The 17,386-nt window shown below is 36.8% G+C and overlaps 1 protein-coding gene across 3 annotated transcripts in view; it reads left to right on the top strand.

Annotated features, from left to right (window-relative positions):
* ROS1 (ROS proto-oncogene 1, receptor tyrosine kinase) overlaps nucleotides 1-17,386 on the top strand; it is a 90,044-nt gene that overhangs the window by 22,943 nt on the left and 49,715 nt on the right. For all 3 annotated transcript variants that reach the window (XR_008449347.1, XM_054063737.1, XM_054063736.1), the window contains exons 18-29: nucleotides 2,049-2,149; nucleotides 3,656-3,870; nucleotides 4,161-4,318; nucleotides 4,918-5,080; nucleotides 5,908-6,170; nucleotides 7,029-7,092; nucleotides 7,744-7,946; nucleotides 8,668-8,879; nucleotides 9,375-9,661; nucleotides 11,291-11,467; nucleotides 13,748-13,965; nucleotides 14,635-14,776. Coding sequence is in view for 2 of the 3 variants with exons in the window: in XM_054063737.1 (XP_053919712.1) it covers nucleotides 2,049-2,149; nucleotides 3,656-3,870; nucleotides 4,161-4,318; nucleotides 4,918-5,080; nucleotides 5,908-6,170; nucleotides 7,029-7,092; nucleotides 7,744-7,946; nucleotides 8,668-8,879; nucleotides 9,375-9,661; nucleotides 11,291-11,467; nucleotides 13,748-13,965; nucleotides 14,635-14,776 (2,203 nt within the window). In the remaining variant the exon portion in view is untranslated. The remainder of the gene's footprint in view (nucleotides 1-2,048; nucleotides 2,150-3,655; nucleotides 3,871-4,160; nucleotides 4,319-4,917; nucleotides 5,081-5,907; nucleotides 6,171-7,028; nucleotides 7,093-7,743; nucleotides 7,947-8,667; nucleotides 8,880-9,374; nucleotides 9,662-11,290; nucleotides 11,468-13,747; nucleotides 13,966-14,634; nucleotides 14,777-17,386) is intronic.

Below are 17,386 nucleotides of genomic sequence, written 5' to 3'. Positions count from 1 at the left end.
CATAGCTGGTTCTTACTGGTATTTGCTAGCTGTTTTTCTGATAAAGAACCACTGTTCAGCTAGTCAGTACAGGATCTTCAGCAGTGTATAGCTTTATCTCCTTTTAGCTTGAAATCTAAGTGACAGGAATAGAAGAGACTACTACGGAGACAACAAGTTTCCTAAACAAACATGAAGACAGAGCTATGTAAGTCTAATTTCTTTGGCAGGAAACAGATCCTTTTGTGACAAATATTTTATTTTCCAATCAGTCGTTTAGCTTAGCTGGTGTGTGTTGGCATAGCTTGTTTGATTTTGGCAGAGCTACTCTGATTTACTCCAGCTTAGGATCTGGCATAGAATTTCCGAATTACTTAGTAAGTTATTTACACTGTACAATATGTCTGGGATAAAAGTAATTTATAGGGGAGCAGAAAAGTACGTCGCACACAGGAGGAATCGGGACCCTCTGGGTGTGGCCTCTTAATATTTCTAGTTGAGGGGTATTTCAGAGAGATAAATCTTATGATGTGCAGTTATATTACATGATCACAACTCCATTTTGTGTCCAGAGACCAATACCTCTCTTGAGATGTAAGTTTGTCTATTATTGAAGCATAGCAAAAGCTAGATGTTAAATTACTGCCTATTTCCTGAATATGAATAGTACAAAAGTTTCTTTGCCTTTGATTAGTGGGGATACAGGGATCAGGAGAAAAAAGATGGGCATGTCTATGGGAAAATGTAATAGTTGCAGGAAAAAAACTGGGTCAAGGAAAGAAGACAGGATGTTCAAAAAAGCAAGGTAGATTCAAGAGTATGTAATTTGGTGTTCAGCATGGCAAGGAGAGTAGGTCAATGGGATAAAATATAACATGCTTGATTAAACATACACTCAGGCACATACATGCTGTAAGATATTTTTAACAGGAAAATCTACAGGAGCAATCATTCAAACCTTGATTTTCTGACATACAATGTCAACAGGAATATGTCACGAATGCGGTTACATAAGGATCAACAGACAACTAAGTGATAAGGCATTTGCTTTCCTGTCATCATCTTCTGCAGTTTCTTAATGAAGAGTTAAAAAAAAAAAAAGGTTGCTCCACTTACATCTATAATGGAAATTTAAGCACATGAAATAATAGCTACAACTAGTATTTGGATGAGAAGTTTGGGAGCTGAAGGAAAACATGTTCAGAGGGGCCCCTAACAACTTGTAAGCTGTGCTAATGACATGACATAGATTGAACTTGATAACATTTAACAGAGTAATTTGCGAAAGCAAACTCTTTGTTACTCACAGAACAGATTATTAGAAATCAGAACAGATGACTGATTTCTATTATTTTTGCATACGGTATTGAATCTGTTTACTACAAATGCAAGGAAGGTCTATTTTTAATATTAGATCCTTTTAAACAAAAAATCTTGCACCTAGTTCAGGTGAAGATGGAATAGTAAAGTACTGAACACAAAGACTGTTTCATTTCTTCCCCAACATTTATTTGCTAATAACTGATGTACCAAAATGTAAATATTTGAATTTTCTGTTTTATCAAATGCAGCAATAAAAATTTTCCATAAATAATGCAATCCATTAGATATTCTATGCATAAAATCAAAGCTAGAAATAAACCCAAAAGATATGAAATGCTTCTTTCAAAAAGCGATTCTGACTTTCAGACCGGATATCCACCACCTGTTTCTGACAAGGAATATTAAAATACCAGAGTTGTTCTGGAAATTTTGTTAGGTAGTTCCACTAATCACTTGATACACTATTGTCGTCATATCTGAAGTGCTCTGATACTCCAGGGATGAACAGTGTGACAGATGCTCATAAAATGTTATCTAAAAAATCATCAGCTACTATAAATAGTTGTCCACCAAGGGCCTGATTATTTCATAGCATTACTTCTTTCCGTGTTAGAATAAATGTTCACAGTAGTAATGTTATTTTTGCCAATACTTGTAACGCTGTCTATACAACAGTTATACCTAAGGGCTCTACCCCAGAAGTAAAGGTATGTTCAAATTGCCATGTGGATTTTTTCTTTTCTTAGATGATTGGTTTAACTTTGGATTTCACTTATGGTTTTCTTTACTGGCTTGTGCAAGACAGTCTATGTCTAAACCTATACAGAGTTTCTCTTTGCAAGGAAGGGTAAGTAAATGTGTAGCAGAGGTAAGAAAGTCTGTATTTTTACATTTTAGTGATACTCTTTAAAAACAAATTTTGTCCAAAGCTAGGCCATACTAGTTACTAATCTAACAATAAGCAAAAGACCTAATGGTCACACCTAGTTGATGGCAAATGCATGTTGAAATAGTTGTTAACATGCTTTTACAGTGACAGAAACAAAGTATGGATGTTCAACTTGAACTGAGGTCATATTCATCAATTTGTAGACTTAGCTTTAGGAAATAATTGCAGTTTATTGTCTATTTTATCTTGTCATTTACAACAGCTGACAGTTTTCAAGTGCCTAGAGCTGTAACTTGTTAATCTTGCATGGAATTTAGAATTTGGAGTGACACCGCTTTCTCACCTGAGCAATCAGCACTCAGCAAGCTTTCCTCTTGATAGTCCTGAGCATGAAACGACTTCATTGTTCCTGAATGACAAGGTTTAAAAAACCCCCGAACATGTCCATGGTCAACTTAACTATATATTAAAATGGCATTTTGTTCTGTCAATGCCGAGTGCATAATGAGGGGCAGTTCATGAAACTGCATTTTTTGCTTCTTCTCATAAACCTAATTGAACAATATCTGTATTTACATGTGTTCATGATAGTGCAGGTTGCCTTTGTGTGGAATCTGCTGAATTCTCTGACTGATTTTAGACTTGGTATGATTAACAGTAAACATTTAAAGAATCAAAATATGTTGATTAGTTTTAGCTAGAACATACAGCTCCACTGTCAACCAATTGACAGTCATAAATCATTGCCCCTGGCATGCCAGATAGAAAGATTAGAAGTAATCCATCCTAATGGACCTGATGGCGTGTCAAAGCTTTTCCAAATTTGTTTTGGATAGCACATGTCTAAGCTGAAAGACATTTCTGAAACAGCAGAATGATGCCTCTTACAACATATTTAATTTCTTACCCAGAAGATAAATTTGGACCAATAAAGACTTGTAAGTTTTGACATAAAAAAATAACAAGACAAATTAAACCATCAGCTATGCCGGTGGAGAAAATTGTTTAATAGAGTTTAATATATAATGGAAGGTTATCAAATAAACTAGCAGGGTCACAATTATCTGGAGACGTGTTGTAACAAAGTAGAATGAATCTCATGCTGTGAAGTAGACTCTGCTGTTTCAGTGGAGTTGCTGAGAGAAGATGGGCTGATCTTTCAACATACTCAGTTTTCTACATCTGTATATCAGAATATTAAGCCATTATAGAATGGCTTAATAATCATAAAATTGTTTTCTAATGAGTTTAAGAAAATGAAAACTTCGTTTTACAGGTGCTACTACAATGTATCATTTGGAGAAAATGTTTGGCTGTACAGAACTTAAAGAAGAACTTTGAATTGCTTTTGCCTCCTGTTATGAGTAATAAGAATTTGAATGAGGAGAAACTTATTGATGTGTCAAACATTGTTCTCTCTACATGAGTTTTTTCAGTTTGCTAATTTCATATGTGTTTTCACAGTTGTGGTAATGCCATCATCACAGAATTTGCAGCATGGAGTACTTCAGATATATCTAAGGGTGCACTGGAGTACTACAGCGGTCGCCTGTTTTGGATTAATAGTCTTCAGTTCATTACAACTCAGGAAGTCAATCAGAGTCTTAGCATTCCCTTCTCACAACCAGCAGAATTTGCAGCCTTCACCCTTGTTCACACATCACTTAAACCTTTGCCAGGTACACTATTTTCTTTAATTAAACCCCTCAATAAAGGTATTCACTGTCAGCCTGTAATTCTTACTTCTTGAAGTTATTTAGTCTCTTGACAAGAGATAATAACGGCAAATTCTTAATAAATGTATCAGGCTATACCCAGATAATGTGCTATTATAAATGCTGATGGGTATGGCTAAAAGGGATGCATGCTGTTGTTACACATTCTTTAATATTCTACGTCAGGTTTGAAAAGTCTAACCATTGCTCATATTACTTACATTATTATTGTATCTTCTGCTCTTTGTGGACAGGAAATTTTTCTTTTACACCAAAAGTGATTCCAGATTCAGTGCCAGAGTCTTCTTTCAGGATTAAAGGAAATTCTTCAAGTTTCCACATCACTTGGAGTGCCTCCACAAATGTGGAATGGGGAACTGTCTTTTATTGTGTAGGATCAAAAACTCTACAAGTAAGGATATTTTGTAAACACTCCTTATTATCTACATGTATTACTGCATCTACTTGATGATGTAGCTATTTTTAAACAGAAATAGTTTGTTTCTTCTCCAGTGCTTACAAATTAGCAAAGCAGCTAAACTGAACTGGAAATATAAAGCAAGTTGTCCCGTTTCTCAGCCGCAAAGGCCAGCATGGGAGGAGCGCAGGCTTAGCAGTAGCCCTGGGCTAGTAACTGAGGTGTGAAGTGTGGGTGAGGAGCTCCCAGTGCTCAAAGTATGAGAAAGCCTTTCACAGTAACTCAGAAACAGAAGTGTGCTCTGAGTTGCCAGAGGGACAACCTTTGTCTGAATGTGAAGTATAGGCTTCATCTGCACTAATTTTAGCACACTTGGCAAGCTGTACTTTAAATTCAAAGGGCAGATTGCTAGCAGATTGCTATGCATCGCTACAGTGCCACAGAAGCTGGTGAAACAATGATCACTCACAGGAAGAGAAGCTTTGTCTTGAATTAGTTGACCAGCTTGGTGGGGGGAACTTTGGAAAATTGAAGGCCTTTCTGTGAGAGAAAAGATGTTTTGTTTTGTTTTATTTTATTCTATTTCATCACAGTCTTTGGAGAATGAACGGTGTCTCCATCCCCACAATTTGACAGTGCCTTCCTACCGAGTTGATTGGCTGGAACCATTTGCAGTCTTTGATTTTACCGTCACTCCATACACATACTGGGACAAGGCACCAACAACATCTGTATTTCTTCGAGCCCCTGAAGGAGGTACCACAACTTTTAATCCTCTTCCTCTCCTGCACTGGGTACTGGGACGAGGTCTGTGTCAGCAAGTAAAACCCTGGAGAGGAATGAGCAGCTTTCAGTGCTAATCAGCAGAGTTACAAAGACATGTTCTTCAGTATCTTTGGCAGTTATCTACTGCACACGTAAATGTGTATGGCTGCAGTAATAGAATTGGAAACAGAAAGTGCACGACAATATACCCACCACATGCCTATGACTACGAGCAAGCAAGAAAAATTGAGATCTAATACAATAGCCACAAAAGGCTACATGCAATATATTAAACCACTTCTTAAGTTTTCAATAAAGGTGCTACACTCATTTTCTACTTCAATGTTTATTTTTGCACTCATGCAGGTCAAAGTTAAGTCAGCTAAAATGTAGTACTGTGTGACTGGAGCACTGAGAAACCTTATGAGCTGCAGTAAATTGTGAAGTGGCTTGGAGGGAAGATAGAGTCCTCTCTGTATTGTGAAAATTCTTGCAGCTGCACTATTAGCTACAGGACCTGGCTAAAATACATATGTCCCAGTCTGAGTACAGGAGTGCATTTGTCCCTGCTCATACAGCTCTGTTTTTTGCCAAGCAAGTTAAAATCAGATACCTACACACCAATGAAAAACAGAAAGGAGTTATCATAAAGTTTTAGATACTCTTCTCCTATTTACACTTTTGTTGATTGCTATCTCTGTCAGCACTGAAATTGCAAAGCTCGGGCTCAAAGCTATAAGTATTAGTTATGAAACAGAGTTTGTGTTTTAATAGGAGTACTTGCTCTGTGTCTTTTATGTTGTGTTTTTTTAATACAGTTCCTTCAGCCCCAACAAACCCTAGAATATTTGTGTTACAAAAGAACCTACATAAAAATGATGAGAAAATCCTTGTGGAGTTCAGGTGGAACAAGCCTGAAAGGGATAACGGAATATTAACACAATTCAGAGTTTACTATCAACTATTGAGTCAGAAAGGCACTGCTGACACTTTCACGGAGTGGAATGTGAGCAACGTCAAACCCACCCTGATGTTCTTTTCTATCAGGGATATGCTTCCTGGCCTCACAGTAAGGTTTCAGGTATGAAGAATTACTGAAATTATCTTGTGCTTGTTGGTAGATGTTATCAGTGCAGCCTGACCTGTGTGCTTAGGACATGATATTAGGCTTGGAACAAGAACTTGTGGTTTCTGCTTGTGGAACTTCTGATTCATTGGCTCACCTTCGGATTTCTGACTTAACCTTTCTACGTACTGTATTGTTCAGTAAATAAGGTTCAAAACAATACTGCAGTACTGTACAGGTTTGGTGAGGCCCAAAGAAAGCTTTTCTAGAGGTCTTCCAAAGCCACTGCTAAAAGCTGCAAGATAAACACAGATTCAGCTGAGCTGGTGGAAGGTAACAGGCTATTAAAATGGGGTGAGCAATCAAGAGAAATTCCACTGGTGGAGAAATGGAGGACTGACCTGGCTTCCACTTTTTTATCAAAACTTGTCAAGAAGTGAGGTTTTCATAGCAATAAAAGGTTTGGAACACACAGAATGTGTGCTTGAAAGACAAGTTAAAAACATGAGAGCATGTAATATGCCAGGTACGGATGGGAAAGAACACCATGCTTGTTGCAACGTCAACCAACCTTCTCCTGGGGAAGGAGACGAGATGATCTGGTGTCCTTTGAGCCTGAACTAATAGGTGCAGCACGAATTCTCACTCTTTGGGTCACTGGTTAAAATTATCTTCATGGCCATGGTCCAACCTTGAATGTAGCCTTTGAACTTACCAGCTCAGCCTTAGGTCAAATAGAGTAGGTGCATATGTTCCTAGCTCAGCAAACAGAGGATTGGGTTCTGCTTTTGTGGCTAAATATGACTTTACAGGCTCTTGAATGCAATGATGTATGTTGCTCTTTAATGTGTGTTACAATCTCCTGTCCCACAGGTGGAAGCCTTCACCTCTGTGGGTCCAGGACCTTTATCTGATATAGCAGAAAGGAATTCATCAGGTATGGAAGAGTCAGATGTCATTTCATGGTTTGTGAGTAATAGCTGATGGAATCAACAATAAAAGAACTCAGTAATCTGATAAATAGCCTCCAACACTTTATGATATTTGTTCCACAAATTCTACAGTAGACAGCAGAGAGGAAGTAGTTTATGAAACGATTAACACATTTCTTATCATTACATTACTTTTCAGGAATTTCAAGTCTTTACTTAAAACTATGCTATATTAACTTTTCTAGGCAACCTCTGGAAAGCACGGAACAGCAGTCTTTGTTCTGTAATCAATGTACTGCTAGAGATCATAGACTATTTCTAATTGGGCTGTGAAAGGTAACCAGGAGAGCTAGAGATGTATGAAAGATTATAGGCTATTTCTAGCTGGGCTGCTAAAGGTAATTAAGTTAGAAAATCCGAGTTTACTACACTTTAATTACTTAGGCAAGCATCCAAAGTGCCATTGACAAATTCTTAGGAGTTTGCATATGATGAAAAGAAGGCATATAATTATTTTATTTATTTGCTGTGACATGCAACCAATAGAATTTGTGCAGAGCCACCATTTACTTTTATCTTGTACTTGCTTTCCTTAGGAATGACAGCTGTTGTCTAGAACATTTTTTGTTAATTCTGCTGTGCCCTCTTCCTTCCAGATATTTTCCCTGTCCCGACTCTTGTAACTGTTTCTGCCAACAAGTTGTTTCTTACTGACATGGACAATAATCGTACCATATGGGAACTTTCAGCACACACAAATGTAAAGGACATCTGTTATACTGCTAATGATGACAAAATGTACTACATTGTAGAAGACTCTCTTTTTCTTCTGAATATACAGACTACTTCAATGTTTCAGGTATTCCATTTTTCATTCCTTTTCTTGAGAGAATCCAGGAATATGAATGGCCACTATTTTCACTATTTTGGAGATAATTGCATGTTTGAAGAAGTAAAAACTGCATGTTTGAAACAGAAGGAAAGCAGCATGATGAACAAAACACATCTGATGGCAAAATACGGTGGAGGAAACAGAAATGGAGAGATATAATTTTCTTAATGATTGTCAGTTCATATGAGATGCAGTATGAAAGAGATGAGCTGTACGAATTTCCTTTTAAGCAGTACAAGGAAAATATGCACAATCTAATAAAATTTGGACTTCCTTTTTTTTTTTTTGGTCATCAATAGCTATTATAACAGGCCAGAGTATGCCACTGGTAAAGATTTCCCATTAAACATATATGAATTTACTGACATCTGCTTTCTTGCTAAGGTATTGCAACAGGCATTTAATTTAAAATTCACACTAAATACAAGAATTTTTTTTTTATCACATGTAAATAATTTATTTTGATTTCATTCTAACTTAAAGAATATGGAAGCAACAATTGGTATTAGTGAAACAAAATTTGTCATTTTTATAAAAATTTCATTCTATGGCATCTCTTTATATTTTGAGTTCCACTTGCCAAATGGAAGTTATTTCAGAAACAAGTCTAATTTCGTGATGCCGTAGCATTAGGTGGGAAAATTCTGCTTTCAAGCAGTTTTAGTAAAGTTTTTATTTTTTTCTTAAGTTTTTCAGAGATGCATATCTTCTCAATGCTACAGCTATCACAGTGGACTGGATTGCAAGACATCTCTTTGTTGCCCTGAAAACACTACAGAATGAAACTCAAATATTTATTATTGACCTTGAACTCAAGAAAAAATCTCTAAAAGTCTTGAACAACCAGTTAGGCAAAAGTAATTCAACTGTATCATCTTTGTTGTCATATCCTTTCTTAAGGTAAGGCATATGTTAATAATAACAACTATTTAAAACTTCTTTTTAACATGATTTTCATGAAGTCATCAACAGTTAAGGACCAAGAGGGACTTTTTATACTGTATGAGTCTTTTGTGCTGTGTAAATATCAGAAAATTTTGGAGCTAGTTGAGTTTAGACATATCTAATTTCAAAAAGGTATCTGTGCTTGAATAAAGATCTCAAATGATACTTAAATACTGGTATGTTCTTCTATTTAAGTGGTGCAAACAAAAGTCAGCACCAGACAATTTTTTACAGTAACCATTTTACCTAAAATATTTAGTTATTATGACCTTCCATTCAAAAATATCCTTTCAAGACATGGAATTATTCTGCAAGTATGCTGCGATAGTTGCCTTTTTATGTTTTAAATGTTTAGGAAGTCTATGACTGTAATCACTTGCAGGACTGCATTTAGAGCAGATTACTCAGGTTGAAGTTTTTCTGCTGTAAGCAATGCATTTTATTTGATAGCCGCTTGTACTGGATGGAAGATCTTGATTATGGCAGCCGCATGTTTTATTATGATATTCTGAATAACACCGTGCACCACATTTTGGGATATGTATCAGCAGAAGAACAGATGAGGATCTACTGCACCTGTAACGTGTCAGAAGCAGAGCTAGGAAGACCTATGAGTATAGATGTGTCTAACTCCAAGAATCCCCAGCTGCTCTTTATCAGAGGAAGAGATGAAATATGGGCCTCAGATGTGGATGGTTGCCACTGCTGGAGAATTACCAAAATACCAAATTTTCAAGGTCTGAGTGCTCTGTTATGTTTCTAGGTAGTTTGTGATCCTTTCTGTCTCTTAGATCAAATGATGTTCATTTCAGCAAAATAGTATGCATGAAGGACTTTCTTTATAAAATTGATTCATCTATAGGCAAGATGGATAAAATGTTCATGTTCGTGTTTCCACTTGTGTACCCTGTTGATACAAACTAGGAGAAAGGGCAGTGTAAGGGTATTTACTGATGCAAGTATGTATTCTAGTAAGATGTAAATCAAATGGACACACGACAGACTCAAATGCTACTTCTCATTTTTCACTTGTAGTATGGCTCAAATTTTGCTTTTAGTATTAACACATCATTTTTCCAGGGTTTTGTAATAGATACATCTGTTGCTGTTTAACTCAATGAGAAGATAGACTACTACAAAAGTGACATTGTAGACTTCAATAGGTGGGGAGGGTACTTCATGTAGGTAGAGTCTTGCATGACGACTTATCTATGTTGTACTTCTTGTAACAATAACGCTTAATCTTGGTTGCTCACTTTTCAGCTCCATCCTGGAGAAGTGCTGTTCTGTTGCCAGAGGAAATGTCTTAATTGTTGCTGGGAGATGGCAGAGAACTGTGATTTCCATCTTGGAAAAAATGATGACAGTTTCTATAGACAACTCTTGCCTTTGTGTTTTATTTCTTATGTTTATTAATTCAATTGCAGTTCTCATAATTCCAGATGATAAAAAGCCTTTCAATCTAAACTTGTGAATTGAAATTAAAAAGTGTCTTAGCTTCACAAGACATATTGGAGGACATCAGAAATCTCTTTTACACGCAAGGTCTTTGAATCATGGAATCACCAGTTTGGAAAAGACCTTCGAGATCATCAAGCCCAACTGTACCTGTCCACTACTAAATCATATCCCTTAGCACTTCATCTACCCATATTTAAAACTTCTCCAAGTATGGTGACTCAACCATCTTCCTGGGCAGCCTCTTCCAGTGCTTGATAACCCTTTTGGTGAAGAAGTTTTTCCTAATATCAAATCTGAACCTTCCCTGGCACAGCTTAAGGTCATTCCCTCACCTATTATTTGGGAGAAGATACCAACACCCACCTCAATACAACCTCCTTTCAGGTAGTTGGAGACAGCGATATGGTCTCCCCTCAGCCTCCTGTTCTCTAGGCTAAACAACCCCAGTTCCCTCAGCCACGTCTCATTAGGATTGTTCTCCAGCTCCCTCGCCAGCTTTGTTGCCCTTCTCTTGGCATGCTCCAGCACCTCAATGTCTTTCTTGTAGTGAGGGGCCCAACACTGAACACAGTATTCGAGGCATGGCCTCACCAATGCAGACTACAGTGGGAGAATCTCTTCCCTGGTCCTGCTGGCCACTCTGTTTCTGATACAAGCCAAGGTGCCATTGGCCTCCTTGGCCACCTTGCCACAGTGCTGGCTCATATTCACCTGGCTGTCAACGAACACCCCCAGGTCCTTCTCCACCAGGCAACTTTCTACCAACTCTTGAAGTGGCTAGAAGATATGATATAACCAAGATACTCACTCATATTGACTCACTGTGAATACAATCACCCATGCTCTTGCAGAATTGTCTCCTCAGGGTTTATTCTGAAGATTAACTATACAATGTTTTCCTGCAGGTAAGAAAATTGGCAGTTTGGCTGTTGATAAGAAATTTATATACTGGAGCACTGAAATGAAGGAATACACTGAAATTTGGATAGCAGATAAAGAAAGCACAAAGCACTTTCTTCAGAAGAGAGCAAATCATGATATGAAAATTCTAGCCTACAACTCAGCAGCGCAGTTGTATCCAGGTAGAGGGGATTTGGGTTGTTTTGTAAATGTAACATTTATTTCAGAGCATGTATTTGAGTTGCAGGGCATGTTATGTCTATTTATGTAAAGTATGCTTCATGGATTCAGGTAGCTTCTAGAGGGAAACGATTCACTATGCACATTTTCAAAAGGTTTAATGTGAGCACTGTTGGTGTATTAGATCACATGAAAGGTCATGATGACAAAAATTTCAAAGGTTCAAGATGTTCCAAACCATGCTTATTTTCAAAGTTTTGTCAGACCTGGAGATTCAGAAAAGACAGCGCACATTAAACCACAGAAAAAGAGAAAACATGTCCACAAAGTATTGTAGCATGAGTTTGATAATGATCCCTGTTATGGTACAAATTTCTAGGTGTGTTCACAAGCGTGCAAATCTTAAAAAAAAATTTGCCCTTCCTAAGACAAAGACATAAACACTCTGCTTATTAAAATGATTTATATAGAAGTACCTGAGAGTCAATTGCATCTTCGTAGACCCAGGTTTCACTTAGAACTCCTAATATTTTAGACAAATCATCGTAGAATGAAAATACAAGAAATCAAATAACTACTAATGTAACGAATATATCCAAAACAATTCTTTAACTTCAGTTTTGCATAAAAATGTGACAAATATACAAGAAAGTATTTAATAGAATGGGCTTCCTTGGAATAAAATAATTTCATGCTGTAAACTGTAGAGTTGCCTACTCCTGCCTGCAGATTCTCTGGCCTGTGCCCAGGCTATTCTTACCAGCAACAGGATCTTGGTTTGGCCCTGGTACACAATATACCAATCCTTATCCCTAGGGGTAGGGTTTTCTACAAGAATCCCAGGCTTAGTAGGAACAGAAATGGAAGAACCAAATTTCAGTTCAAAGGTCCAATGGGATTATTTCTACCCAGAGATCCCCACAGAGTTCTTATTTACATTGACTTCTGCAAATATATCTGGATGAATATGCAGACTTGGCATTTGTTAGTTTAAGATAAAAGTAACAAAAGAACTAAAATAGGAAAAAAATTATACTTTTTTCTCCTTCTTGGTACTGAAAGCAAATGGTGTATATGTGAAAAAGTGATATGTGCAGAGACCAGGTGGTTTGACTGACATGCTTTTTATTGCTTTAGTGATGTGAGCAAGGAGTACTGCTAGAGTTTCCTTTCATTCTAACCTATTTAATTGCCATCCAGAGATGTGATGTCAGTTGATCATTTAACACATCAGAAGAACTCAGTGAAAATTATTGTCCTGTCATAGATTCTGTGAGAGAATGACTTTTCTACGGGATTAGGAGGAAGGGGACTGAATATGTAGTGAAGGATTTTCTTGTCAGGGTAAACACATTTTTATGGAACTGCCTGACAGAAACTTTAACTCTGAAAATTACTCAATCCTTTATTCCATCTGGGACTTCTCCTGTGGGAGTTTTACTACTCTAAGTAACTGTAAAATTGACAAAGTTTCGACCTTAAATTTATTTCTATTGAAGAGAGTTTCTTATTCTCTTTCTCTTATATGTATGAACCTGCCTTCTGAAGGAAGGGTGGGTTGTTCATTTAGGGAGAAAAGATCTTGACAATGAGGTCCGTTGTTCTGGCAAACATTTGTTCTTGTACTATCTCCCCCAGGGATATGTCTTAATCTTTTCCTTCGTGGCAGAAAATCCATTTAATATATTTTCTACTTTGTTTTTAAAAATACATCACGTGAGAGGGGGGTTTCTTTTGTTAATTTTTGTTCACTATTAGAGTAGTTCTCTCTTGTTTTCTCCCTATAGACTCCTTTTCTCCTTCCCAAATTTATCTCCTCTTTCCCTGTTGTTATTATGAACTTCATACATGACAAGTTGTTTGGAAGAAAAGATAACGTTTAATTGGTAAAAAAAGATACTCTATTCCACTTATCTGTCTTCCCTTTGACAAGCAAGTTTGGACTCATTAGTGTGTACTGCCCTTGATAATATGGCAACTACAATCTGTATTTCCAAGGTATTTAGATACTTAAAGAAGAACCTAAACTGGTTAGTAAATCTGTAGCTTTAGTAAATCTGTGTCTTATCAAAGATAAATGAGACTTTACTTTGATGACCTCTATATCTCTGTCCATGAATGTAATCAGATAAAGTACATTCAGGTGTTTTTTTTTCTTTTTCTGTTTGTGAAAGCAGAGATATCAATTTGTGATTACGCTTTCTCATAGGAATGGCGGTAGAATCCCATGCAAATTTGGATTGGTCCAATAGTAATTAAACTTCTTGGGATGTTTTTCCTAGATAAAAGGTGTCTGATTCTATCGCAAGACACTGTGAAACCTACTATCCTTAATACGACAAACACGAGTTTTACATTAAGCTTGCCATCTGTGACACCACAGCAGCTATGCCTCAGCCTGTCGCTGCCTACGCCGACATATTTGGTATTTCTCAGACAGATGACCGACAACCACAGTAATTCCAGCTACCATTTGTCAGCTCTACAGCAAAAAACATTGGTATGGTTATTTTGGAACAAAAAATACATGTGAGATATATAAACAGTGAATGTGGTTTTACTCCTAGTCATTTTATAAACCATTCTATAGCTTTTTATCAGGGAGTTTTTCCACTTCTACATTCCCAACAGTAGTTTTCCGTTCTGTTTCATATTTGTTAAGTGATAGATTCTTTATCTTTCCGATATGCAAGTACTCCTCTACATTTTAACATGCCTTTGTTAAAACCCTTTTGAAACAGGTCTTCGGCATCTACTTGTAAAAAGGGAAGTTGTGGTTGATATTAATCTGTTTAAATAACTATTGAGACTATCCAGAAACCGTGTGGCTTACCATTATGTGTTTTGTGATAGTTATACTTGCCTCAGTAATTTTTTCTTCTGTTACATTTATTTTTGGACTTTACCATTTGCTATTTAAGTTCCAGCCACTAAATAATGTACTGTTGTAGCCATGGTAATTACACATCTGGTTTTTGGTATGTGTTTTCTGTAGTGGCGTATTACACAAACTATCATTTTAACATTATTTTTTAAGCATTGAAGTGTATTAGAATACAAAAGCATCACCGCATTATTTTTTAACACTCATTTAATTGACTGGTGATTGGTGTGACATATGACTCTCTTTTCTTAGAATGCATGTTTCTTATCTGATTTCAAATAACAGGAATTTCATGGTCCTATAGCTGTCATAGACAATCTACAGCCATTTTCAAGTTATATCATACAAGTTTCAGTGAAAAACTACTATTCAGAAGAGGAAATGCTGCCTACAGGAAAAGGGACAATTGGCACAACTCTATATGGAGGTTTGTTTCACATTTTATTCTGATTTCAGATAGAATCCTCATCTCAGTTAAGGGAAGATAAGTGCAAGTTTGGGTTGCAAATCAGAAAGCAGAGATATTTTCTTCTTAAAATACAATCCATGTAGACCTTCACAAGGTTTTGGCAACCAGACTTGATGAATCTGTAAGATTCATAAGACATGTAGATATTTAATGCTTTTTGCAATGGCTTTGTGAAGAAAGGTAAATTATGGTTAAACGTGGCTAAACAGTTGTAGTTTCTGCCTTGGACCACATTTTTAATAAGTTGTGTTTGAATGTATATGTGGTTATATATTTAAACCTGTGCTATGTGCTCATTCAGCATTAGGAGTTTTCCCTTTGGCTTGTCTTCATTCTCGTAATTACTATTTCTTAGGTAATTCAGATTTGATTAATTGTGAACCACGCTGAAAAGACAATACTTCATTTTTACTTCTCTTGGTTTGAATGCCAATAGCACATCTTCAGTTGGTTTCAAGCATTTTGATGCTTCTCAGTCCCTTTCACAGAATAAAGATAGGATTAATGCTTTGAACTTAAATGTTCACTATGTCATTTAGTGCAGGAAATGAACTAGTTAGAGATTACCTATAAATAGGTACATCGTTAAACTTATCTAATTACAGCAGAAGGACACTAAGAAACTTCACTGGGAGTGAATATGTGAAAGAGGTATGAATGAAGGCAAGAGGCCAAGGTATGATGGCAAGGCAGCCAGATGTAATTGTTTCTAAGTGGAGCTACCTCTGTACTCTGTGATGAGCTGATGCAGTGGAACAGGACAGAGACAAGAGCTTGCATCCGAGTCTAAGAAAGCAGGTAGCTGCATCCTAGAAAAGGATAACAGGAGCGCAGCTCCCTTTCTGGAAAAGCAGGAAGCGTTCATGAAGTGACAAACCCAGGTTACATTTGGGGATAACCTGCAGATAGTGCTGTATGTAAGTGACAAGATGCAGTGCAAGTGAAAGTTATAATTTATTTTAAAGATTTTGTCTTAAGTACAAGGTTGCTTTGGAAAAAAAAGATTGAGGAATTAATGAAAAGAGAAAAGAAAGCGTGATCAAGATAATCTAAATTCTACATAGCTTGTTATTCAAGGTGGTTCTTCATTTTGTGAGAGCTGGGCCTGTTCTTCTGTAGCTTGTCTAGTTTATAAAGCCAGTTTTCACCTCACATAATACATATGTGTGCTATATTAGCCGATGATGTAGCTCAAGAAACGTGTCTAGGTTAACACCTCCTCCACTACCAGCTTTGAGTATGTGATTTCGCAGGTTTCCGTTTCTGTTATTACACTCCAGAAGAGTGTCTCTTCAGTGCTCTCTTAGAGAACTCAGTCATATTAAAGAGTCTTGCTTTACTAGGATACGTTTTCCAGAACAAGAAATGCAAAACTTTTGCAACCTGCATTACACTATAACAGAACTCTTCTTCTCTTAGAGATTCACTCTGTTGTTTATTTAAAGTCTCATCCATATAACAGGTAACCTCTCCTTCTGCCACCATTGTTCATAGGAGAGCACCACCTGTGAGCTGCCAGTGGCTCCTCTTACTCACAGATCATTCATTATTTCTTGTCCTGGGAGTAGTCACACTTTTTCCCTTAAGAAAACCTCTGCTTAAGATAAACTTCTTTTCACCTTTCAAATGAAAGTGGAACAAGAGGTGCAGTCACACTGTCACTCTTCTTTGGGGATCCAGAGATGACATACTTTAGAAATTCTCTTCCGACCATGTTGTTTTTTTTCTCTTAAAAGTCAGATCTCTTAGCATCTGCAGCATTGAGCAAAACGGGGTCTCATCCTATGTGGATCTCTGAATTTTATGAGCATATTCCTAAAGAGTGTATGGCAAAAATTAAGAAAAGCTGACCTACAACTTGTAGATGTCAAGTCTTTTCATGGGAATCCACATTAGGATTATAAAATTTTTATAACACACTGATTAAATAAGGTTGAATACTATTGGGATGTGGCAAGAATTCATACCATTGCTTCTTTGTGTGGTAAACTGAGCCATCCTGCAGCAATGTACACCCCTTGAGTGGTGAAAGGTAAAGGTAGTATATGAAATGGGAGACTGTGTTGCTCCACTGAAATGGAATTTTTCAGTCTCAAGTTAAAATGAAACATGAAACTCAGAATGGATTTCTTTAGTTGAAGCAAAAAGAACTGTCAGGATCAAAATGACGTCCTGGACAAAAATATAAAACTAAACCAAACCAAAAAACAAAGAAAAAACATACCAATATCCAAAACCTGAGAATTTTTTGTAGGTATTTGTATCAGCATTCAGAGCTTTCCACAATTTGTTGAAAAATTTCCAGCCGGCTGTAAACAGAATATGTATGTGTCCTGACACTTATGTTCTCAATTTCATGAATGTAACTGCTAGTATAAATTGTAATCAGATGCTACCAGAGCCTCTTGAAGTGTGTACACTATTTCACACCTCTGAAGCTGTGTAAATTCCCTCTGTCTTTTACTTCAATGCTATAACGAAACGAAAGAAGCTTGGATTAATCTGTACTTTCCAACAAATGCCAAGATAAAGGGAATGAAAAAAAGAGAGACATCTTGGAAAAATTCA

Source organism: Cuculus canorus, chromosome 3 (genome assembly GCF_017976375.1).
Source record: "Cuculus canorus isolate bCucCan1 chromosome 3, bCucCan1.pri, whole genome shotgun sequence".
NCBI classification, from domain to species: domain Eukaryota; kingdom Metazoa; phylum Chordata; class Aves; order Cuculiformes; family Cuculidae; genus Cuculus; species Cuculus canorus.
Note: the sequence above shows the minus strand (reverse complement) of the source record. Positions and strands in the feature narration are given on the sequence as shown.